The 27,330-nt window shown below is 30.5% G+C and overlaps 3 protein-coding genes across 6 annotated transcripts in view; all 3 read right to left on the bottom strand.

The window, feature by feature from the left end:
• The window catches only part of LOC110621775 (uncharacterized protein At5g39570), a 56,853-nt gene that overhangs the window by 24,361 nt on the left and 5,162 nt on the right, over positions 1-27,330 (bottom strand). The window lies entirely within an intron of this gene.
• On the bottom strand, positions 5,403-12,639 carry LOC110618559 (receptor-like protein kinase FERONIA). The gene is made up of 2 exons (XM_021761708.2): positions 11,972-12,639; positions 5,403-7,486 (listed from the first exon to the last, which is right to left on the bottom strand). Exons 1-2 carry the CDS (start codon positions 12,535-12,537, stop codon positions 5,458-5,460), a joined length of 2,595 nt encoding a protein of 864 aa, XP_021617400.1. The 5' UTR covers positions 12,538-12,639; the 3' UTR covers positions 5,403-5,457.
• Positions 17,512-23,102, bottom strand: LOC110618660 (phosphate transporter PHO1 homolog 9). 3 transcript variants are annotated; one of them, XM_021761852.2, is made up of 13 exons: positions 22,076-23,087; positions 21,654-21,990; positions 21,530-21,578; positions 21,379-21,450; positions 21,168-21,297; positions 20,904-21,024; positions 20,557-20,815; positions 20,357-20,461; positions 20,226-20,270; positions 19,980-20,129; positions 19,612-19,890; positions 19,392-19,531; positions 17,512-18,977 (listed from the first exon to the last, which is right to left on the bottom strand). In XM_021761852.2, exons 1-13 carry the CDS (start codon positions 22,653-22,655, stop codon positions 18,878-18,880), a joined length of 2,367 nt encoding a protein of 788 aa, XP_021617544.1. In that variant the 5' UTR covers positions 22,656-23,087; the 3' UTR covers positions 17,512-18,877. The 3 variants fall into 3 exon arrangements, with proteins under 3 accessions (XP_021617544.1, XP_021617561.1, XP_021617551.1); XM_021761869.2 differs by lacking the exons at positions 17,512-18,977; positions 19,392-19,531 and having other exon boundaries at positions 19,672-19,811; positions 22,076-23,102; XM_021761859.2 differs by lacking the exons at positions 17,512-18,977; positions 19,392-19,531 and having other exon boundaries at positions 19,740-19,879; positions 22,076-23,102.

The raw sequence follows: 27,330 nt of genomic DNA, 5'->3' as shown, positions 1-27,330 counted from the left end.
TATTTTAAAATATTAAAGTTTAAAAAATAAAATTATTAACTGTTTAAATAATTAAATATAATTATAAATAATTTAAAAGGTTTAAGAGTATTATGGCAATTCCTATTCCCCTTCTTCCCCCTTCCCAATCTTATATATAGTATAGATAGATATTCCTCAACAAGATTAATTCATTTTGTTTCTTATCAATAAAAGTTTCTTAACTTAATTAGTAATCTATTAATATGTATATTTATGTTCGGTAGATTATATATATATATATATTGGGGTTGGGGGATTCGAACCTGAAACCTCTCAGGTTTACTCGGATGCACTTACCACCAGGCTAAACCTGCGAGTGCATAGATTATATATTATTATCCTCATGAGTTTTATTATTAATATTATTACTAAATTTTTATTCATTAAATTTTTTATAATATACATAATTATATAGTTTTAATATTTTAAAATGCTTAGATATTGAGTTTGATTTCGTCTAAAACATGTTGATTTGCTTAAATTTTTTTTTATCTTGATAGGATTGGAAAATTATATGAGAAAAATTCAAATTGAACTCTATACTTTGAGATTCAATGTGTCATAACCAAATTTATAGAAAGATAAGAAATAGAGTCATATTTGAACTCTAATTTCCAGACAAGCTGTATTATGAACTACGTTATGGACATAATAAACTTGATGAACAGAGTCCAGTTTCAAAATCCAAGAAACAAATAGAATATATTTGACTTTGATTTTAACTACTTGTATTTAGCCTAAATTAGGACTCTTAGTGTTATAAAAACAGAACATTTTGATATATCTGACATCTCCTCTCATCTTTCATTTTCCATTCTTAGTCATGAACATGTGTGACTAAATTTTTTCGGATAATTAAAGTTTTAATTCAACTGGTTATGAAATTTATATGATTCTATTATTTTCTCAATTATTTTTGGTATTTCATATTATTTTCATGTTTATTGCTTACTTCTATTCTATTAATTGTTGAATTAAAATGTCATTGCTCAATTAATAAAATGATATATTTCTATTTACTATTAATTTCAGTTAATTAAATATATAATTATTTAGTTAAACTGAAATAAGTAGAAGCAATAAATACAAGAATAATATAAATATCAAAAATTATTAAAAAAATAATAAAATCACATAAATCTTACAATCAATTGAACTGAAATTAAAATTATTCTTGTAATTAAATATTTCTCATTTTAATTCTTACTCTTCAATTTAATTGCTCATTTTTTTTGAATTAATTTTATTTATTTCTCTATATTCAAAATCTCCTATTTTATTTATTTTTTATTTTTTTATTTAATAAAATTAATTTACTATGAAATCCACCCTATTTACCAAATTTTATTTTAAAGAAAAATTTTATTTTTAGTGGTTTCAACCCATCAATTTTTAATAAATAAAACTCATAATATTATTAAACTAATTAAATAAAAGTAATAACTTTTGAAATAAATCAAAGAAAACTCTTTTAAGTTAAACATATTATAATTTATTAGTTAATTTATTTATATTAATTTAAAATAATAATTCAAATTTATCTAAAATGTCCAATAATATATTTTATTTTTTTAAAAATTTAATTCATACAATTCATCAATTTTAAATTTAATATTATAAAATATATTTGTAATATTCTCAATTGTAATTATATTACAAAATAAACTTGAATCTTTTTTTTTATTTTCTTTTTTTAATATTAATTTTATTTAGATACTTCTTATTTTAAATATCTATTTATTAATTTTTTAATATTCACTAATCAAATTTCAGCTTATTATTTTAATTTAAACTTTAAAATATGAATTTATTATTATAATATTTTTTAATATTTATCTAATATTTGAAAACATATTATCTTAATAATTCTTATTTTAAAATTAATATAATTGTATTTCAATTAATTTAGGTATTTCTTTTAGATTTTCTTAATAAGATTAATTTAAATAATAAAATTATTATTTAATATATACCTTTGTTTAAAAATTTTATTCTTATTATATTTTTATATATTCTTTAAAATTTTCTTCATTAGTTATAAAATTAATTTAAATAATAAAATTATCATTTATTTTAAAAAATTAAATTTTAAATAATAATATTATCAACTATAAAGTAATTAAAAGCTATTATAAATAAATAAAAGATCTAAAAACATTACTCATAATTTTAAGATTTTCCTCTCTTTTCACTTATATATATATAATATAAAATAAATATATAAATATATAATAATTATTATATTAAAAGAGAATATTTAACTAATATAATTTTCTTTTACAATAAAATAAAATGTGTACTTACACTATATATAATATCATTAAATTTACAAATTAATTTTTTAAAATTAAATTTTAATAAAATTTAATTAACTGCATATATAATGATTAGTTTAACTTAAATTAATTTTAAAAATAAATATTTCTTAATAATAAAATTTAAATTTAAAAAAGTCATTAATATAATAAATTTAAAATTTAATTTTTAATTTTTTTTAATTATTAACTAATCAAAATAAAAATAAAAATATTATTATCATATTCAACTTAAAAAAATCTCTATTCCCCTCTTTCAATTATAATATATATATATATATTTTATAATTTTATTTCATAATAATATATTAAAACTATAATATTATATATATATATAAATAAATATAAAATTAACTCGATCAATTTTTAATTTATTATTTATACATAATAAATTAATTTATAATAATAAAATTTATAAAAATATAAAAAAATATACTGAAAAAATAATCAATAAAAATATAATATTATATATTCAAATGATTTCAGAAAAAAACATTATTCTTGATCTTGTAGCAGCAATATATAAGTTTTTTCTTTTTACTAAAATTATTTTTGATTGTGATAACCATTTTTTCATATGTATTGTTTAGAGAGATAGTAACCGTTTTTTTTTATAGAAATACAATTGTTATATTGATGAATTACATATAAATTTATTATTTTAATAAATTTATATTTAATTTATACTTAAAAATAATATAATAAAATTATCACAATCACTAATTAAATTTAATTTTATATTTTAATTTATACTTAAAAATATAAATTTATTATTTTAATAATTATCTAATATTTAAACGTGTTATTTTAATTTTAAAATAATTTAATTGTATTTTTATTAATTTAAATAATTCTTTTAAATTTTTTTAACAAAATCCAAAATTAATTTAAATAATAAAATTATCATTTAATTTATATCCTTATTTAAAAAATTTAATATCAATATATTTATATATATGTATTTTTTAATATTATCTTACCTAACTATAAAATTAATTTAAATAATAAAATTATTATCTATTTTAAATAATAAAATTCTTAACTATAAAATAATTTTAAAATATCATAAACAAATAAAAAATTTTAGGGTATTATGAGAAATCTCAATATTCTCCCCTCTTACTAATTATTATTGAGATGCAATATTGACTGAACTATATTATTTTATAAAAAAATATATATATATATATTTTTATAATATTTGAATGAATAAATTATTAAATTAATTAATTTTGTATACTACATAATATTATTATTATTATTGAGAATTTTAGGGGTGCGTGGCTCCTAGCTCCAATGATTCTCCACCTCAGAAAATAAAATATTGTATGTGAAAAAACATTAAAAAAAAAAAAAGGAAGAAGAAGAGAGAAAAAGAGAGAAAATCATCTGCAAAGCGTTTTTTTTTTTTCCTTTGCAAAGTATCAAGCACAAAATTAATAAATGGAAATTTTATTCTCAGCGCAATTACACATGTAAGGAAACCTCGTCTCCTGACATGACATCTGCCTTTCCTCGGAATCATTGATCCCTAAGAATGAAGTCTGCATCTAGTGTAGTAACTGCAACGCTCAGTCTTATTACTGCCCTCGGGTCTTAAGCAACTGCCATATATTTTTGAATTGCAAATTGGCTGCTTTCCTAAACTATGATAAGTAATATATCTCAGTTGGCTGCCGATTGGAGGACCTGGACACGGATCGGAGTCCACACATGGAGGTTCTTCATGGCAGTCACCACCTGTGGCATTGCAAAAGTAGTTGGCGTTGCCTATTAGAGGAGCTGCAAAAGAAATACTTGCAACGATCAAAACCAGATGCAAGACAGTAAACGAGAACTCAAGGCAGCGGCGCCATTGGATCTTCAACTCAGCTTTCATCTCTAACCTTCCCTTGTGCCTCCCTCACAAACAAGGGACTAAATAAATATGAAAAGCTTGGCGAGGGCAGAAACTCTGGGTAATATTTGGAAGGTTATCCTTGGCTGATTGACTGAGTCTTTCAGGGAAAGCAGTGGTGGCGTCCTTGTCAATTGAATTGGTACCACTGCTTTCCTTCAATCATAGCGCAAATAATACAAAGGAGTCCACACTAGAGTCGGGACCACTTGATTGACACCCAACCAAACCATCTCCTGGATTTAGCAGCTCGGCTTCTTCTTCCACAGTAACCACCGAGATATTTTATGTTTCAGCGTAAATTATACTCCATTTCATTTCATGTGCCTGATGTAGACATTACTTCCTCCCTTGAAAAATAAATAAAATATTCATTCATGTAGTTGTCAATTGCAACTTTTTTCTAAACGCGTTTTAGGATATTAATGATCAAGTCGACTGACCTTTAGGTGTCAAAACAAAACTCACGATTGACTCTTTTCAATATTTAATGATGAAAAATAATGAAAAAATTAATTAATAAATTTTTTAAAATATTATAAATATTTGAATATATTTTTTAAAATTAAAGATTAATTAGTGAATTTTTTAATATTATAAAAGTTAAATAGTAATTTTTTTAAATAATATGATTTTTTTAATATAATAATGCATTAATATATCCAATTTAATTTGTATTAAAAATAAAATTTATTAATTTTAATAATAATTTCATAATAAACTAATATGAGCGTAGAAGTATATTAAATATATATAATTTATTAAGTTAACTATATTAATTAAATTTTCATAATTTATATAAAAATAACTATAGGATTATTTTTATGGGACAAAGATAGTCATATCATATACTATTCAATATCAAATAACAATATTAACTAATTAATGCTTTACGAAATCTTCTTTTTCTTTAAAAAAAAAGTTGCTAATTAATTTTAACACAGAATTTAATTTACTGTCTTAAATAATATAACTCATAGTCATATTCAAAATGAAATAACATTAACTGTAAAAAAATTATTTTATTTCGATTTAATTTTTCTATAAATTTAATTTAATTTGATTATGTTTCATATAAATACAATTTTTGGGTCTTGATTCGATTAACAATTGTCTTGAATACTCAGTGTGCAGAACTTCCTATATGCTTCTAACAAGAAATTTAGAGAAAAAAAATTGTCTGAATTTGTACACTTATTCTCGAGGGAAAAGAAGTTGTAGACCTTAAGATTCATGCATCTCTACTATATCGCCACAACTATCTTCAATTGAAAACTTGCCGCAACTATCATCAACGGATGTCTTAAGCAAAGACAAAATGTCTGAAGAGACCATGAAGGGCATATCAAGATCGAAGTGATCCACTTCCTCGTGAGATCCCCCAAGCTTGAGATTATCCTCCGCACTCTCCTGCAGCTGCAATGCAAGCTCAAGCCTTGCAACGACATCTCTCATTGATGGCCTTTTGATCCTCTCGTCAAGCAAACAAGTCACAGCAATCTCACTGTATACTTTAAAACACCCAGGCGCAATCTTGCATTTCAAGAATGGATCAATTATCTGATTAAGAGTTCCTTTGCAGTAGCATTCTCGAGCCCATACTGCAAGGCTCACTTGTTCATCATAATCATTTCCGAAGGTTCGATCCACTGCAGGTCTACCACATAATACTTCAAAAAGCACCACCCCAAATGAGTACACGTCGGACTTCTCCGTCAATTGTTGGCGACGGTAATATTCAGGGTCTAAATATCCATAGCTTCCCTTGACTACTGTGGTGACATGGGACTTGGAGTTATTAGAAAGGAGCATTTTGGACAATCCAAAATCTGAAACCTTTGCCACCCAATTCTCATCCAATAAGATATTTGTTGATTTCACATCACGATGAACAATTGCATGCTTCGTTCCTGAATGAAGGTAATGCAGCCCGCATGCTGCACCAAGGCATATCTCTAACCTTTGTTTCCATGGTAGAGGAGGATTACTGGTGTTGTAGAGATGGTCACGAAGGGTGCCATTGCTCATGTAATCATACACTAGGATCATTTCGTGATCTTCATTGCAATAACCGATTAGAGAGACCAAGTGAAGGTGTCGAAGCTCAGAAAGCATCTCTATCTCTGTGTTGAATTCGTTTTCTCCTTGTTCCGAACCTCGGCTCAACCGTTTCACCGCAACAATAATGGGATCATCATTAATGGTTCCTCTGTACACATTGCCAAACCCTCCAACACCTATAATGCACAGATTGTCAAAGTTTTTTGTGGCTGCTTTCATCTCTTCTAGAGAAAAACTGCGAAAAACATTTGAGAGTGAATATGAGCGGTGGATCTTGGTGGTCTCCTTCAAAGAAACAAATTGGGGCAACCACGAGACCCTATCCTCAGAATCCTTGTCTTTTACTCTCCTTCGAGCAATGAAGAAGAGTAGAAGAGGGATTACAATAATAAAGCCCAATACAACACCAACTACAATGGCAAATACTATTGTCCTATTGATCAGTGGCTTTGCTGATGTTGGGATGGACGTCGCCTGAATTTCTGACTTTAGCCATTTAAAAATTTCAATGCCATTCAGGATTGCATCAGAGTATACGGTATAAACTGCAGGATGTAGGGCAATAGATAGATTTTCTAACTTTTTGCTTCCACCCGCTCCCATGGTCACCGCATAATCTCTAAACGTAGGAAATCCATTTCCACCGCTCCAATCAATTATATCTGCTTCAGACTCAGCAAGTTGGTTTGCAATGTATATCTGAAAAACTCTGTCGCCCTTCTGAGTTATTGGCGGCTGAAACTCACAAAAGTGAAGCCTGATAAAATACGTGGACCCGGAATCAACCTGAAATTCCCAAGTGATATTGTAGTTCTCGTTTGTTTCCCTGTCCATCCCCATGGATCTTCCAGTTTTATAGAGCAGGTCTGGTGCAGCAAAACGAGTAAAGATGGTATATCTTAGTTGAATGGTGCTGTTTAAAAGGAAAGCACTTGGTTCTGCGATTGTCAAGTAGTCCTCATCGCTGAGCCAGCTTCGAAACAGGACAGAGTCATCAAGGGGTGAAATAAAAGCCCCGCCCACATTTATTCTGTACATTACCTCTGAGACAGCGTTGTTTTCCAGGCCGACGGGCTTGTTCTGGCCAACAAATTTCAACCCCGGATTATCCCCTGCAGTGTGATAAAGATTGGTAGGCACTGACGCCATCTCAATCCCGTTGATGAAAGCATATACATCATCCATACCAAAACTGTTAATAAAAACAGAGCAGAACAGAGAATATATGAGGGAAAAAATGGGATATCCTTTTATTCATCAAATGCTCTTTAAATACAATCACAAAATGATCAAAAACCCAGATTTCGTGGATACTAAATATCTCACGTCAACAATAAAATAGGAACTAAAATAACAAACATTGACTTATTAAAACTAACAGTAAAAGTGCAGTAAATATTTTTGCATTATTATCTAACATACTCCTCCTTAATGCAAAAATCTATAACTTGTAACTTATCTCTGAGATATGCAAACTTCTCAAGAGGAAGAGCTTTTGTAAACAAATCAGCTACTTGCTCTCTTGAATTGCAAAACTCTAACTGGATACTTCCTTCCGCAACCTGCTCCCTTATAAAATGATGACGAATATCAATGTGCCTTGTCCTTTGGTGATGAACTGGATTTTTGGCCATTGAAATTGTGGACTGATTATCACAGTAGATAACAGTTGCTTCTTTCTGCTCAAACTTCATATCTTGCAAAATTCGTCTGAGCCAAACAGCTTGACAAGTTGCTGAGGTGACTGCCATATATTCAGCTTCAGACGACGATAATGCTGTGGATGGTTGTTTTCTAGAACTCCAGGATATGGCACTAGACCCAAGCAAGAATAAATATCCTGTAGTACTTCTACGGTCATCCAAGGAACCTGCCCAATCACTGTCAGAGAAACCATACAATTTAAAATTGTCTGAGCTAGAATAGAACAGCCCATAAGAAGAGGTTCCCTTTAAGTATCTTAACACTCTCTTCGCAGCACCAAAATGAACCTTGCTCGAACTTTGCATAAATCTTGACAGGAGACTAGTTGCTTGCAAAATATCCGGACGACTATTCGTCAAATAAAGTAAACTTCCCACCAAACTCCGATATAATTGAGAATCTACTTTCTCTTCTCCATCATCCAAGCAATATTTATGGTTTGTGATCATTGGAGTTGTGACTGAATTGCAATCTTTCATGTTAAATTTTGTAAGCAGATCATTCACATATTTTTGTTGTGAAACAAAAATTCCAGCTTTACCTTGACTCACTTCCAAACCCAAAAAATAACTCATGAGTCCCAAATCAGTCATATCAAATTCGGTCACCATAATCTTCTTAAATTCAGTGGATAACTCAATACTATTTCCAGTATAGATTAAGTCATCCACATAAAGGCAAATGATCAATACCTCATTGTCTGCTTTTCTCTTGACATACAAAGTGGGCTCGCTTGCACTCTTTTGAAAACCATTTCTGCAAAAATGTGAGTCGATTCTCCCATACCAGGCCCTCGGAGCCTGCTTGAGGCCGTAGAGAGCTTTCTTCAACCTGTACACTTTCTTTTCTTCACCAGAAATTTCATAGCCCTTCGGTTGTTGCACATAAACCTCTTCTTCCAAAATACCATTTAAAAAGGCCGATTTGACATCAAACTGAAAAACTTTCCAGTTAAGATAAGCAGCAATAGAAAGAGTAGCTCGAATAGTGTCAAACCTTGCCACTGGAGAAAATGTTTCTTCGAAGTCAACACCTTCACGCTGCATATAACCACGTGCAACTAACCGAGCTTTGTGTCTCTGGATAGACCCATCAGGCTTGTGTTTTACCTTGTACACCCATTTCAGCCCCACAACTTCTTTACCAAATGGCAAGTCAACCAACTCCCACGTTTTGTTTTTCTCTAAGGCATCCATCTCTTCATCCATTGCCTTTTGCCATTCTATGATTTTTGTTGCTTCTTCAAAACTGCTTGGTTCTTGAGTGACCACAAGATGACATTCATCAAGTTGCTCATAAACCTCCTCTAAGGATCTCCATTTTCGTGGAGGTGTACTTGATGAAGAGGATGATGTCGAACTAGAAGGACTGGAAATGGGAGTATTTGGAGATGATGAATCTGAACCACCATTGTTACCTTCATTTTGAATTTGTTCAGGAATAAATTCTTCATTATTTTGTGAAAAATGTACCCCTGGCTGCATCTCACTCCAACTCCATTCACTTTTCTCATCAAAAATGACATCACGGCTAATTATTAATTTTTTGTAAAGAGGATCATAAAAACGATAACCTTTAGTTTCCATACTGTAACCCACAAAAATACACCTCACACTATTTTCATCAAGTTTTCCTCTCTTTTGAGATGGCACTAACACATAAGCAACACAACCAAAGATCTTAAAATGTTTTACCTTTGGTTTCCACCCATTCCAAGCTTCAAATGGTGTTTGATTTGATAAAGCTGATGTAGAACTCCGGTTAAGAATGTAGGCAGCAGTATGAATAGCTTCTGCCCAAAAACTTTTTGGAAGATTTTTGGCTTTCAACATACTCTTGGCCATCTCCACAAGACTTCTATTTTTCCTCTCCGCCACCCCATTCTGTTGGGGAGTATAACTTGCTGTAAGCTGCCTTTGAATCCCAAAATCTTCACATAATTTGTCAAATTCTGCAGAGATAAATTCACCTCCTCGATCCGTCCGCAAAATTTTTACTGCATTGCCACTTTGTTTTTCAATCACGCTCCTGAATTTCTTGAATGTTGGCAGCACCTCTGATTTATTTTTAAGAAAGAAAACCCAAGTCATTCGACTATAATCATCTACAAAGACAACAAAGTACCTGCTGCCATTAAGAGATGAAGTACGCATCGGCCCGCAAACATCAGCATGTATAAGTTCAGCTGTTTGAGAAGCTCTTCTGCTTTTGCCTTTGGGAAAAGAATCTCTATGATGTTTTCCAATCACACAACTTTCACACACATCATCAACAGAATGTATGACAGGTAATCCATCCACCAAATTAGTTTTAGACATTAAACTTAAGCTGGTAAAGTTTAAATGTCCATACCTGTGATGCCACAACCAATCATCATCTTCTAATGAAACTGCCAGTGCTTTCTGTTGGTCATCAAGATCAAGAGGGAACATACTATTGTCGCTCATTGGGACGCGAAATAACATATTCTTTTTTGTTGCATCTGAAAATACGCTGCAGGAGAAATCTTCAAACAGGAGTGAATACCCTTTTCTCATAAATTGACCGACGCTTAAAAGACTTGAGTCCAAATCAGGCACGTAGAGAACATCTTTAATCTCACAATCATTCATCTTCACAATTCCTTTGCCGTGGGCTTGACGAATTGTTCCATCCGCCATTTTAACATTGGATTTGAAGGACTTATCCAAACAAACAAAAGCCCCCAAATTAGCAGTCACATGTTTACTGCTAGCACTGTCCATATACCACACATTAGAATCACATTCTTTAGTAGCCAAGGCAGCAAGAAATAAACTTTCACATTCATCTTTATTCTCTTGCTCGACCAAATTTGCTTGATTTCCTTTCTGTCGACAATACTTCGCTATATGACCTTGTTTCCCGCAATTATAGCATGTAAAATTACGGGAACGATTTTCACCTTTACTGGTTTCAATGTTGTAATTCTGACTCTGACCACCAGCTCGTCCACCCCCTCTGTTACCTCTGCCTCCTCTTCTTCCATGCGAAGAATGTCCACCGCGATTATTATGGTCATTGCTATAATTTTCTCCTTCTTTAGATATCTGCAATTTGGCATGAAAGGCTTTTTCTACATCATCTTCTTCGTAACCGCGGTGCCTATCTTCATGGGATTGTAAAGAACCCATCAACTCATCAATAGTCAGGGTGCTTAAGTTCTTCGATTCTTCTATTGCAGCTACGGCAGACTCGTACTTCTTGGGCAAACTCCGCAAAATTTTCTCCACAACCTTTTGATCAGACAACCGCTCCCCGTACTTTCGCATTTGGTTTACAACTTCCATTACTCTATTGAAATATTCATGCATAGACTCGCTATCCTTCATAACAAAGCAATCAAACTTCCTGCGAAGTGTCTGCAGCTTTACTGTAACCACCTTCTCAACACCTTGGTAGTTAGTGTGAAGTATATCCCATGCTACTTTCGCTTTTGTTGCAGCAGAAATTCGAGGAAAAATAGCATCATCTACAGCTTGTTGGATGAGGAAAAGAGCTTTGTTATCTTTCTTCAGCAAGTCTTTGAGAGTTTCAGCGGATGCTGTTTCGTTGTAACCATTCTCCACAAAATCCCATAACTCTTGAGAAAGGAAAAGAGTTTTCATTTTGACACTCCAGATATCATAATTGTCGATTCCTCGAAGGATTGGAACCGAAGGTTGTGAGAGATTAACTCCTACTGAATTATAAGCCATCTGGACGAGAACCTGGCTCTGATACCAGATGTTAATAAAAACAGAGCAGAACAGAGAATATGAGGGAAAAAATGGGATATCCTTTTATTCATCAAATGCTCTTTAAATACAATCACAAAATGATCAAAAACCCAGCTTTCGTGGATACTAAATATCTCACGTCAACAATAAAATAGGAACTAAAATAACAAACATTGACTTATTAAAACTAACAGTAAAAGTGCAGTAAATATTTTTGCATTATTATCTAACAAAAACTGGGAGTGAATGTCAAGTTTAATATTCGATCATCTTCCACATTTAGCCAGAATTCTCTAAAGAATGGTTCCATGTCAAGAGCCTCAGGCTGAAGCGCTGCACTGAAATTGCTAAGAAGGATGTAGTGATCAGCTTGAACAGAAAAGAATGCTTTAGAGATGTTGAAATCCAAGTAAGAAGCAGGACTAAAATGGAGACGGATAAATATTCTCCCGGTGGCGACAGGAAATATGTAGGTGAATGGGTAGCGAGAGATGCGAGCAGTTGTATAAGGTGGAGTGAAGAATTTAGTGGTAAGAGATTCAACTGCTCTTGATTCCTCATTTTGCTTTACAGAGAAAAATTTTGAATTGGTGTCTGCAGCCCATGTTCGGCCATCTCGTGCTTTAGCGTCCCTGGCTAAGCCACAAGCAAGAGTTACGTAATTGAGATCGGGAATAACATCAGAAGGTGGTGAATCCGATGCAGTGAAGCAGTTAATGAGATGATGGTGGAGCAATAAGGAAAAAGAGAAAGAAGCAATAATCTGTAAGTTATGCAGAAATATGTTGCCGTTGTTTCTCATTATTCTGTTTAGCAGAAAAGGAATGACGAAGGGGAATCAGAAGGTCAAAGCTTGATTCCACTTTCCATGCATGCCCAAACTATTAAAAGAAAATTCATCTATAAAAGAAGACTATCTTTTATCTAACTTGACTTCATTGAGTAACGAAAGGCATAAACAATCTACCTGTTTATAATTATTTTTAATATTTGTAAAAAGAGTAATTTAGACTTACATCTTTATTAAATAATTAATTAATATTAATTTTAATATAAAAATCAGGTTATTTAGCTCCTAATTTTTATTTAAAAATCAAGTAACACACTAAGTTTTTATCGTTAAATTTCGACTCATAATTTTTATAAAAATATAATTATTTTAACTCATAAATTTTATAAAATATACTTATATCATAATTGTTATATTTTAAAAATTATAAAAATAAAATTAATATTATTGTAATTTTTTTATCATATTATTATAAGTAAATCCCTGTAAAGTATGGACAATGATATTGAAATGATCCAATGAGTGAATAACAAGTGTGCAAAAATCTTCTCTTGAATTTTCTTACTTTATTCAACTTAAAAAAAGTGCGTGGAAAATTCTGAAACCGTGGAACATGGGATATCGGGAAAGACCTGAAAGGTCTTCGGTTCTATGCTTGTCCGCATCCACTTAAAACAATCTTTGGCAAAATAGAAAAATCATATGAATCCAAAAACATACAAAATATAAAAATTAAAAAAAGAAAAAAGATTTTTGACAATGTCATGCTACGCGACAGAAACCAAGTGGGATATCATTGTTGTCATTTTTAGTGGAAAAATGGAGCTCCCAAACAATGGACAGTATTATAAAAAAGAAAAAAAAGAAAACTTGTAAAACTCTACCGTCAATGCATTTCTGATAAAAGTCTTATTTTTCATTTTTTTCATTTGATTTGAAATAATTAATTTAAATTATTTAAAAAATTTTAATTAATTATATAAATGTTATAACTTTTTCTTCTTGCGGATGTGAGACGTACCACTACACCTCTCCTATATAATTTCTTTGCATTCGATATCTTTGAATTATGAATCATGACAGAGACATCATGGAAACATTATCTTAAGAAATCTTTTTAGATCGATAAGTCTATGTCTAAGCAATGTACCATAAGGAACAGTTAGTTAATACAAACGAAAATGTGTGTTCTGAATATCAATTTTTTATTTTTTTTCCACCATTTATTTATTAAACTCTGTGTAAGAAATTTCAAATTAGCAAGGGATAAATAGTAATAATATATTTTTTTTATTTTTTTTATTTTCATGAATTTACAGAATCGATCATAAATTTATTATAATTATTAAATATAACATCGCTATTACCAGCAAATCGAGTTACTCTATGAACATTTATAAATGATAAAACAATATAAAATTTATATGTGAAATGAATTTTCAGTTTTAATTTAAAAATTAATATCTAATCAAGTCACAAATTTAACTATCTCCACCTTATTTAAAACTATAGCATATTTTGAATATTTTCAATAGGGAATTTTCATATTTAAACTCCACGAATCTTCGTATCGACTTTGAACTCAAATTAAGTTTTATAACTTTTGTAAAAATTACTTTTTCTTTAATGCCGCTTTAGACTCTTGATTGTTAATTTTATCTCTTCCATTCGCAATCATTCAATCAAAATATTTCCATTTTAGATTCTTTATTTCTAGTTTGGTGGCATTCATAATCACAAGAGCACATTGATCTCATAACTTTATTTTAAATAAAAAGTCCATAATCCATATAATTTAACTTACCCAAATAAATTAAATTTCTCTTGAACTTAAGAAGATGTCTTACTATACATCAACTACCTTCACACAATTATCATGCAATTTAATTTTTTACTTTACTAATTTTTCAATTTTCATCTTACTCCCATATGCTAGCTTCACTTATTTTATTTTACTCAATTGTATCAAACCATTCCTTAAACAAAGTGAAAAGAACAAGCAAAACCGTTATCAATTTATTTTGTAATGGATATAGATTATATTCATCATTTTCAACTATAAACGCTTCTTTTTTTATGATTTTTCTTGAATTATTTATGCTCTACAAAATCTTTTTTTTATTATAAGTGTATTGACCGTAACTCATCTCATGATACTAGAAATATTATTTATCTATAAAGTGTATTCTTGGTCTTAAATTTAATTTACATTTTGAATTATTTTTACATAAATCACTTATACTACTACTCAAATTAGTAATAAAAGTTTCATTTTTATTGCCGTGATTTTTTTTTTCTTAACGTTTGATTATCCTGAACTATTGTAATATCCCCTCCAACTGTTAACCAAATTTTTATAGAAGTATGGGAGAGAGGTTAAAAGCAAAAGAATTTTGTCCTCATCATCAATTTTTATTTTTATACCAGCTAATTAGATCATTAATATATTAAAAAAATATTAAATTGTCTTAATTATCTATACCTTTCTTCATTTGCAGTTGGTACAATTGGTCAAATTTCTTTCAATATATTGCACTTCACATTAAGAAGTATCAACAATCAAATTGTATTTAGTGTTCTTTATTGAAGGGTCTCTCAATCATTATTGTTGACTGTTGTTCATTATTTTTCATTTAAAACTTTAATTAATCCTTATTATATAAATTCATCTTTCATGATACTTTACTATAAATTAAAATTATTTTTTCAATCAACCGGTTACTTCTCAAACTTTATACTCGCCATTTTTGACATTATAAAACTTTTGACGCTACGAACCTTTTAATTTTTTGAATTTTAATTCTCGATCATAATTTGTTACGATAATCATTCATTAAAAAAAAAAGTATAAAATTTAATATAATTCAGCGTAAGTCTACTCTACGATAAATTTATTAATAAAGAAAAATAATTATAAACACTAATTATTTTTCTCTATTTATAAAAAATAATGTATACTGCTTGACTACTCACAATTTGACTTTATTGCATACTGCTAATAAAATCTCAAATACTAATCATATAGTATTATATCATTCAATCCTAATCTAATTATTAATCTATTCAATTTAAGAGTAACATACACTTATGAATTAAACTAATTAGAAAAAAAATATTCCAGTAAGATTGTAAGTCTCCTACCATTAAAGAATAAAGCTTCAATCTAATCGGAAAAAAGTAGTTCACTAAAATTATGTCACAAATCTAACAATCCCAAGACATCATATTTTTTCCGTCAACCGCTTCAGGATTCAAGAATCATAAACTTCCTTTACCTCTGTGCTGATGTGGGGATTTGACATGTTAGTGGAATCTGAAACCTTGGCGACACATTTCTCATCCAGCAAGATATTTGTGGTCTTCACTTCACGATGAATGATGGTGTTCTTGGCACTTCAATGAAGGAACTACAACCCGCGTGCTGCACTCAGTGCAAATGTCTAGCCGTTGATTCCATGCAGACTTGTAAGGTGATCGCCAAGTAATAAAAATTAATGATTTTTTTTTTAATTAACGGAATGAAAATATAAAAATATTTTAATATAATTTTAAAATTATAAAAATATTTTAATTAATTAGAATAAATTATATAAGCAGGCAATAATTACTCTATTAAAATGAGGTAATACAATAATTTTCTTTTTAATATAAATTAAATATTGCACAAGTAAAGATTTTAATTCATAAAATTGGACATGACTCTGTGAAACTAGTGATTTTAAAAAAGGGAATCATTCTAAACGTAAGGCCAATAAATCATGCTATGTTTCTATCAATTGTTGTTGAAGAGGCAGAATATGAGGTTTTCCTTTTCGATCAGTGGTGGTGTTGATTCTGTTGAGCATGAGCAATTGCAGGACCTGTGTTCTCTAGGTGGCAACCACTTCAAACGTGGATTTTGACTTTTGAGTTCATGATGGGTTCCGAGTTCAGTGGATTTCGTTACTCTGGACCATCCAATTTATCTTTAAATGATTTTTTTTTTTAATTTTATTTATAAGAATCAATGGAAATTTTTACTTGAAAATTTTTTTAAATAAATCTACTCCATAACAAATTGGCAAACAGGCGAATGTTTTAACTTGATTTTCTGGCAAGACTCAGAGGGCCAAGTTCATTTATCAAATCCTATAGTGGCCGCCAGTGAGTGAGTGAAGTGGCATTATTTGAAGGAAACACTGTTGTTTTCCTCCGAGGACATCTTTTCTAGGATTTCTAGTCGGCTTCGAGCTTAAAATCGGAAGAACCAGATTTTGAATTTATGTGTCTGCATATTTCAGTAGGAAATAGATTGAATTTTCACTTTGCAAATTTTTGGATGTCAAACAGTTGTGATCAACTACTGTACTTGGAGCAATAGTGTGTTTAAATGGGTGAAAAATAAAGTGTGGGGTTTATATAGTAAAAAAATAAAAATTGAGCTTATTTTGGTAAAACGCTAAGGTTTTATTTTAAACTTTAATTTTCTGAATTCATTAATTACTCATGACCAAAATTAAGTTAACTTAATGAAATTATTTAACATAATTAATAAATAAAAAAAATATTTTATGCAGTTGGACATGACCTGGATGTTCTAATTAAGTCGCTTTCACACAACCACAACTCACATGAAGCTCTCTCATCAATTATATGACTTGCACAGCACAGCTACAGAAAATAATAAGCAACAAGGGAAAGGCTTGTGGAGAGGCAGAATATGAGGTTTTCCTGTGAATCAGTGTCGGTCATAGCAGTGTTGGTGCTGATTCTGCTACGCACAAGCCCTTGCAGAGCTGCGGTTCCAATGGCCGCGGATGCCAACCACTTCTCCGTAGGGGATACAAACTTGGATGTTGAGTTCATGATGGACTCCGAGTTCAGTAGAATGCTTGCTGCTGCTGGTAGTACAAATGCTTTTGACTCTTTGGATGAAAGTAAAGCAGTTTTTAATTGCGGCCGTGGCAAAGGCTACTGCCTTCCACCTCCAAACAATAAGGATTGCCGCGGGACTTACTGTCGGACTCGCAATGTTTAGCTTATTTTACTAGCATAGCCAACACCGGCGCTTCAGCCATCTCTGTCTCTTATTATTCCAGATGAAATGTTGGCCTTTACTAAGTAATAAATGATCGATGATGTCTTCTTCTTCTATTACTGCTACAAACTTTTAAAATTTCTCTGAATCAATTTGTATTTTTCATCCAACTCTTATATTTAGTACAAATGCTTATGAGACTCTTTGGATAAAATAAACTAGCTTTTGGTTGCGGCCGTGGCAAAGGCTATTGCCTTACCGGAAAAAATGATTTACCGTGGGACTTACAATCGGTGTGTCGTAATTAGTAATAGTTAGCTTATTTGATCAGTATAGTGATCGTCAGTGCTTCAGCCATCTCTCTCCCCCTCTTACTATTCCGTACAGATGAATTTTTTATAAGCATAACATATTTTACTGGATTATTTTAAATAATGTCAAAGACAATAATGATTAATTCTGCTGAGTGCTGCCCAAATATTGGCATTTATTCATATCCATTAAAAAAAATCATACACTATCTTAAATTAATGTTATTTAATTAAACTATATATATATATTCATATCAATTTTATGGAAAAAATTTAATCTAATTAAACTATATATATATTCATATCAATTTTGTGGAAAACAAAAGACAACACTCATAAGTTTAGTCTGATGATAGATACATGAGTAAATTTGAGGGATCTCATATTCTACTCCCTCAATTCACATTTCAAAAAACGACAAGTAAGAATTTAACATACCCTCATCAAATATCTCATTATAGTTTATTAATTTTATACCATAAATTATAGTTTATTATTTTTTAAATTACTTATAATTATATAAAAACAAAATATATGTGATATGCTGCCTCTTATTGTTCTCTTTTTATGAAAACAAAGATTTATCTTATCAAACAGTAATTATGAAACTGAATAATGCTTTCTGCAGCAGTTTATAAGCTGTAAATTAAATTCTAGTGTTTTTTTTTTTTGGTAAATTATTATCAGGTCCCTATAGTTTGTCCAAATTATCTACTTGTACAGAACTGTAGTTGTGCTAAACTCTGCAAGAGTTGCAAATGTCACCAGCGATACAAGTGGAAAAATAAAAGAAGAAACAGAGGACAATTCCTAAACTACAAGCATCCACATAACAAAAGGTTCCATGTCTTTACATTTCTGCTTATGATCATATTGTTTTCTTCTTCTTCTTCTCTCTATCTTCGCATTTCTCTTTCACTCTGAATTCTGTACATATATATATATATATATATATAGAAAACAGAAAGAGGGGAAAAAAAATTGTGGGTATGGATTCAAAGGTTTTCAATCCTAAACATTATAATCATATACTCTTGTCTTCATCATCTTCATAGTAGAAAGGTAAGGGTACTGACTTAAAAGCCCTATACTTGCCAACATTGTTCAAGTGCTCATTCTCCAATCTGTTCCATAAAATTAAAAAAAAAAAAATACCAGTCATCGATCAACTTTTTTTTATTAATTAAAATAACTGATATAATGACAGAATATGTAAATTATATAAAACAAAAAAACAAAATAAACCACAAAACAAATAAAGCTGAACATGGCTAGAGCATTATAGTAGTAGTAAATTATCATATTTATCAATTTTATTTTACTAATACGGTTTTGAAATGAAGTGCAGATTTATCTGTCAGAGCTACCCCACCCTCCCACCTGCTTAAAGAAATTAGGCCATTCACCATTGAAGTTAGAGATTTTGCAGGAAATGCAAGTCAAAACAAGTTTCTTCCTTTTTAAGTATTCTGGTTAGTGGGTAGCAGCTAATTTATCAGAAAATGAAGGCATTAAAGACTTGGAGGAGTCATATTTACCTGAAGAAATTCCAGATGCCACGCCGAATTATCTCCAGGCAGGCAACAATTGCAGTTAATGCTGTCCTATGCAAGAAAGGTGCTTGTCTAAAGCCCAACACTGTCTGCATCCAAGCAAGTCTCAGCACAACATTCAGCCCCTGCCATTTACCACAAGTTTTTGTTACTTAGGAAGGCTGCAACTATGTCCACTAGGAAAATAATTCACATGTTTTCTTACCATTGCCACAAAGTAAACACTTTTATTTGGTATCACAAGCTTATCTCTAAGCCATGGATTTCTTGAATTTCGTCGCAGAAGGCCCCAGTCTATTACAATGTCCCAGTATGTGCTAATAATAGTTGCAAATCCTGAGGTGGCTGCAGCCAAGATCTTCCAAGTCATTCCCCTTTTCAGATCATAACATGTCCTCAAGGCAACTGCAACAATTGTTGACAAGTATTTTACTGAATTATAGATTTGCATAGAGTCTTTTTCTTCAAAAAATCTGCGAAGACACTAAAATATTATAGAATTTTGTGAGCTCCATTGTTGAATAAGAAAAAGGGACACATCAGAAAAGAATTGTGGTTGAAAGAAACATTTACCTGAAGGAAGCGGATCCAATATGGAATAATTGCTACAACAAAATAGAAACTTTCAAAAACTTTGCTTTCAATGCATTTATTTGACCTCCTTTTGAAGTCTCCCCAACCATAGTAGCAAATGTAGAATTCCAAATTTCTGAAAGCTTGCACCTGAAATTCAGTAGTGAATACAGCTCAAATTTGAAAAAGAAAAATTGAATGAAGCTCAAGAAATTAACATGTTATGACGTAATAACTATGTCAAACCTGGCTAGTAAGCTGATCTGCCAAGAAAAAATCAGGAAGGGTAACCTACAGAAACATAAAAGGAACAATATGAGGATCTCTCTGCCTGAAATTTACTGTTATGTTTCTGGAACTCTTTCAATTCTTGTTACCTTATAAAGAGGAGCAAGTAGACAATGAAGAGCACATTGGATCAGGAAGAAGCGACTTGACCGGTACATTATATTGAAAGGGCAGAATGTTATCAGAAGCACAAGCTGCATTGAATTTTGAAACACAGTTCAGGTTTAACAGGCAAATGTGTATTTGATCAATAGAGATGATGATTCAAGCACTGAGTATAGAAGACTACCGTGAGTAGACCCAAAGGGATTAATTCAGTAGCTGCTTTGAAGTCTCTTGTTCTTGGGTCCATCTCCATATCCAAATTTGAGAGGACACCACCTAATGTGAGCACTGCCAGACCAGAACCAAGAAGTAAGACATCTCTGTAACCCAATTCTGTTCCTTGCTTGAAGCCGAATATGAATGTATAATTGACCCTGTAACGTTTCCAGAAGTATATATTTGCAGCATACAGTAGCATGTGCAGGACTATGAACCCAAAGAACCTGCAATAGGGAGAAACAAATTTTTAACATCAAACAACAAAGAACATGGAACATCCAAGAATCTCAAAAGTGCTTCTAGAGTACTTACGAGTAGAGTGGAAATATGTTTTCCATATACTTTGGACCTCCTGGACTGTTGAGGACATCTCTTGCATGTATGAGCACAATGACTGCAACCACAAGTGCGAAAGAGCAGCCAGAGAAGAAACCTGCAGGCATATGTCTGATAAAGAACTATTTGGCGCTATAAATAGCAGTATGATCAATAAATTTGTATGCAATTCAGTCTCATTCACATCTCTTATTCTCCTCCTCCTAAAAACCAACACGAGGAATGTAGTTCTGATCTTACCCAACGAGAATGTAGTTCTGTGCTTTTCCCTTTTAGCTTTTGGTCTTAAAGTGTTCATCCCTTTTCTATGATTCCCATTTGCAAAGTGCTTAATGAAGGTAGCCTCCACCCTCTCCATGAGCTTAGTGACCTGCAGGGAAAAATATTTTTCAGACACAAGCGTTGAGAGTGTCCAGAGTAACTCATTCCATAAATGAACTATTTGCCTCACCTCTTCAGAGCTTCCCAGATAAGAAGCATCCACCATATTTAGGTAAGCTTTCGACGCATTCCTTGAAGTGATCTGCATTTAACACAAATTAGTAAAATCTATTTGAAACTTGCAGCTGAGAGTTTATGTCAAAAATCAGAAGTTCTAGTACCTTGTCATATTTTTTCATGATCTTGGAGAATGCTAATTGGTTCAAGAAGCTGCAACATAATTCAGCAAAAGGGTCAGTTATACTAAATAAAACTCAGTAGAACTCCAGGAGCACAACGCATTACCAATAGCTTTTCAGAAGTCGAAGCTTTTGGTAAAATACAATAAAAGCCCGAGCCATTAGTCCCTCGGCTTTCCTCAGTTCTTCCTTGCTATAGGACAAATCTGATTTGGAACTTGCAGTGATATTTTTCATTGTAGATACAGGAGTTTCAGGCTCAATATTGATCTTCACACGATCTAGAACTTCTAACGAAGCCGGTTCAAATCCCAAAATGCCATGCTTGGCTTTGCTCTGCCTACTGGATGCAGAACTTTCATCATCGCTGCCTCTTTTATCATTAACTGAATTTGCTTCAGTGCTCATCTCAACTTCTGGAATCACCTCCATTTGCGACCATTCTTGAAATGGAAAATTTATGTAAATTTAGATACATAATCGAAGTCGAAACACATCTAAGTAAACATAACTTGGATTTTCCCTAACCTGGGGTTCTAGTTCCTCCATTGATAGGATGAACAATTGACACCGAATTCAAGGAAATTCCGACATTCTCCATTTTTGTTCCTCCAAGCTCTGGATTCTCCACTTTGATCCTTAGCGCAATCAACGCATCCATTTGCCTAGTCAAATCCTCTGCCTCTGCCATTACTTCTTCGACTTTTTTCTTGTAAAAATTAACCACCTTATTGAACTCATCATCAAGCCTCCTAAAGAACATAAGCTCATATTCTCCTCCTTCCTCTGATGCATTCATAAACATGGTCTGATAACGGCCTTCTCCTCCCTCTTCTTTCACTGCGCTTGTTAATATCACTTCGTCTTCATTGATGTTCTTTCTCGGAGAGCCTCTATATCGGCTTGTTAGGCCACTGAAGGCTCTATAGAGAGATACCCTTCTCTTCAAAGAACCTTTTGAGGTTGCTGCAGCCGCCGGGGCAGATGGAGAGTTTCTCTGTCTGAAATGCAGGACATCTTTTAAAATTGTCTTCAGATAGTTATAATCCATATATGCTTCTTGCCATTCCTGCACCATCTGGGCCGCGAATTCTTTCCCAAACTTCATCTTCTTCAAGGAACAAATACTTCTGCTAAATTGAACAAATCTACATAAAGCAAAATGGCTTGTCCTTCTTGGGTTTTTTGTAATATGATATTGTACTGTCACCCAAAGAGAATGGCTAAACAAGTTCAAGATAAATAAAGAAGTTGCGGAATCCACCACCTTCTTTCCTTGTTTCCAACTCCGATGACCATTTTCTCCCTAAAGATTAAATTTCAACAAAAGCTTTAAAGGGCAATGTCCATATATTCTCTCTCTTTCACGCGTTCTGTATAAGTTGGTCAAGAAAATAATGAAAGTTCAGGCCTTTATTTTTCAAAAAACAAAAAGAAAAAAGGAAAGTTTAGGCATTGATTACGGTTGTCCTTGATTGTTAGAAAAAGTAAAAGACTGCTTGAAAAAAAACATGTGTGGAATTGGGAATTAGAGCAAATATATGCCATTTGCGGCCTTTCCTTCTCTGTCTCATCTGCTGATTCTAATTTGGCAAAAGAGAAAACTGGAGCTTTCCATGTTCATGTAAAAACAATTAAACTGTGCAGTATCCAACCCTTTGCCTACGGGAAATAGTTTCAAAGAGTCATTCATAAAAGAAATATATAAAATCCACTTTAATTAAAAATTTTCCGTAATTATACATATACTGAAATGAAATATATTTAAGAGAAAATTCTAGTGATATCTTTTTTCTTTTTAATTTTTTTGATTTTGTATGGCAGTTTTTTATAATAATATAATGACTAAAAAATTGAATTTTAATTGAGATTAAATAAACTAATTAATTAAAATTTAAATGCATTTATATTCCATTAAATTATGAGAATAAATAAAAATAATGTGTATTTATAATAAATAGATTAAAGAAAAGGGAAAGCTTTCATGTATAGGTTTGTTGGGTTAACCACCTAAAAATCAATAATGCACATTGGATCCATTAATGAGAATTCATTCATGTTTGCTTTTTTTTTAAGCATTGTATGATTAATCTGGTGGCATGTATATTAATTGAATTTAAAAAAATTAAAAATTTAATTTTTCAGATCATTTAAATACTTAAATTTATAATTTAATCTCTAAATATTATGGTTATTGATAAATCGGTTTTTATATTTTAAAAAATTTATTAAAATATTTTTATATTTTATTTTTATAAAATAGTTTTTTATTTATTTTTAATGTTAAAAATATAATAAAAAATCAAATTATGTAATAATAAGTATTTAGACTATTGATTGTGACCTAAAAAAAAATTGGAAAAATTGCGTCTCTAGAATAGCACCAAAAGCCAAACTAATTATGCTAAATTGCAGCATGTAGAGTAAAATTGTGAGAATATGTCATGATTGCCCTTCACATTAAAAATTTTAAATTTTTATTAATTAGAAACTAAAGTCGTAATAAAATATTTTTAAAAATTATTTTATTTTTTATCATTTTTATTTATTTTAATTATTTTAAAATTGTTGTCCACTTTAAATTATAATAATATATAAATTAATTACTATAATTTTATTTTATTTTATTTTTAAAAGACATTTCAAAATATTTTTTAATATTTAACAAAATTTAATGTATAATTAATTATTAACCAAAAGAATTAACTAATTAGTTGCAGCAATTGATCGAGCCAACCACAATTGCTAGTACAAAATTCAAACACAGATGTCAGCATAAATTTATAATTGACATAGCAAAATGATTTAAATATTTGAATTAAAATTAAATCATCTAGAAAAAAAAGAATTTAATGTTTAAAATTTTTAAATTGAAATCAGACCAATCTTGAATATTTCAATCGAATTTAATAAATAGCTAATTATATATGCATAATTAAATAAACTCATAATTACGTCTGTTTGTGCTTTTCTTCTTTCTTTTTGCGTATGACCTGGAGTTTCTCTGCTAGAGTTGATAGTCTCTTCTAGGGTACTTTTGGGTTTGATTTGTTTTTCTTGTGTCATGTATGACATCTCTTTTAAGAAAGGAATCCTTAGTTCTATGCTCCCTTTGGTGGATGAAGTGTTTCTAATGACTCTTAGCTACAAGGCCTCTGTTCCCTTATTCTTCTCAAGTCAAAGCCCTGCAACTCTAAGATTTTGCTTGTTCTTGGGCCAAGTTGTGGGGCTTTGTCTGGATGCTAATCTTTAGCTTTGAACCTTGTAACTTTTCTATTCAACTCTTTCAGCAAAAAAGAAAAAGTGGCAAACTCCACTTGACACTTTGGTTATTAAATCTAAGGATTTTAGCAGACACAAATTAATTTATAATTTTATTAAAACTTCAAGCTGAATCAATGCAGTTGGATTTGAATTCAAGATACACAAGGAGCAAAATCAATACAATGACTTAGGTTCCTAATTCATCTGAATATCAATTAAATTTCTTCTTTTATCTAAATTTATTTTTTTTTTTCCATGTATGAGTTTGCTAATAAATATCTTTATCCATGTAAGTAATTTGAGGATGTAAATTGCAGAGACAAAAACTGAGATATATTTGGTATAGAGGCTACTGGACAGAAGGTCAGAGAGCTATCAGCAAAAGTGGAAGAAGAAGAAGAAGAACACATGGTGGGTCTATGGCTATCATACCATCATGGATGTTACTGTAAATTCAGTCTAAATTAGAATTGTCTTATATATACATTGGCAAAAGATTATAGTAATCTGAATTTTTTAAAAAAAAAAAGAAATTAATATTAAAAAATTTATTAATTTATTTCTATTTTAAAATTAATCGATTGAAATATCTTATATTTTATAAAATCAAATTCATTAGTCTTTTTATAAAAAAATTGTTAGCAAACTTAAATATTTATATTATTTAATATTCATATAATTTTATCTATTTAGTATCTTCTTTTTTAATTCTTTTTCAATTCAAAAAATTTGCTTCTCATTTTTAAATTTCAACTCCAAATCTCTACTTAATTTTTTTAAAAAACTATTAATTCATTATTTAATTTAATTTTATAAACTATTTTTATAGTTAAAAAGTGATATTTTTTAATCATCTTAATTAGTTGCTAATTTATTTATACAATTAAAATTATATATTAAATTATTTAAATTCAGAAAATAAATTTTAAATTTCAAAAAAAAAGTGTTTTATGAATAATGTTATATTATTTTATGGATTTCATAAATTTTAAATTTAAAAAAAATAAATCTAAAAATAACAAGTTAAATTATTTCAATTAAAAAAATTAAAATACCATATTTACCCCTAAACTATACTCTAAGATAAAACATATCAAATTTCATGTCCCTTATCAAGATTTAATTAAAAGTAGAACTATACTCTTCTCATTTTATTTGGTCTCATTTGAACTTTTAAAATTTGTTTATAATAATTTAAAAATAAATTAAAATAAAATTTAATAATTTTATTATTTTTATTATATAATTTAAGAATAAATTTAGACTCTTCTGATTTAAATTTCGGCATATTATATTTTATTGTGTATATATAAATTGAACGCGAGAGACTTGCATTACCACCGACGAATAGGGATAAGATATCTACAAGAATAGGGATAGAAACTATCTACATGGACAGCACACACATAGCTAAGAGATGTACAACACCTTTATCTAAAAATCCTTATAACCAACCAATTGCAAATTACCAATTTTAATATAAATAAGAGTGTTAATTTGAATTAATAAGAGTATATATGTAATTTGTGTAAAAAAATAAAGCAATAAATTTATTTTTAATATAAATCAAATCTTTAGTAAAATAAAAATTTGAATTTATAAAGCTGGAAGAGACATTACATGACATGACATGCCACATGTGATGAATGAAAGGCCAAACTAGTTATTTTAAAAGAGGAATAATTTTACAGTGAAGACAAAAAGTTATCGGCATGTTTCTATCAATTGGTTTGGTGAAGTCGCTTTCACACAACCACAACTCACGTGAAGCTCCTATTATTTAATATGGCTACACAGCACAGCACAGCAGCAGAAAATAACAAGAAAATAGAGGCAAAACAAAATATGAGGTGTTTCTCTGAATCAGTGTCAGTCATGGCAGTGGTGGTGTTGATTCTGCTGAGCACAAGCAATTGCAGAGCTGCTGTTCCAAAGGCCACAGATGGCAACCACTTCTCCGTAGGGGATGCAAACGTTGATTTTGAGTTCATGATGGACTCCGAGTTCAGTGGAAAGCTCGCTGCTGCTGCTTACTCAAATCCTTATAAGGGTTTGAATAAAAATCAACCAGATTTTAACTGCGGCCCTGCAAAAAACTATTGCATTCCACATGCAATAAACAAGGATTGCATCGGGATATACAAAAAGGGTTGTTAGTAATAGTGCTTAGCTTATTTTATTAGTATAGCCATCGTCGGCACTTCATTCAGTCATCTCTTTCTGATCTTACTATTCCGTGCTGATGGAATATTGGCGTTTACTAATTAATAAATGATTGATGATGTATTTTCTTCTTCGTTCTTCTATTACTATAAACTCTTAAAATTTCTCTTTTTCATTCGATTCTTATATTTATTGGAGCAAGAATGGAGATGGTAAAGTTCGGTTCCACACCACTTCATTATCGTAGCAAGTAAAAATCGCTCTCTCTAGTATTTACTTTTTTTTTTTTTTTTTTTTACTTAGTATCCGGTATTTAAAGTTTTCATTCTGTACTAATTTGAATTTATGTCAAGTAG

Source organism: Manihot esculenta, chromosome 1 (assembly GCF_001659605.2).
Source record: "Manihot esculenta cultivar AM560-2 chromosome 1, M.esculenta_v8, whole genome shotgun sequence".
NCBI lineage: Eukaryota > Viridiplantae > Streptophyta > Magnoliopsida > Malpighiales > Euphorbiaceae > Manihot > Manihot esculenta.
Note: the sequence above shows the minus strand (reverse complement) of the source record. Positions and strands in the feature narration are given on the sequence as shown.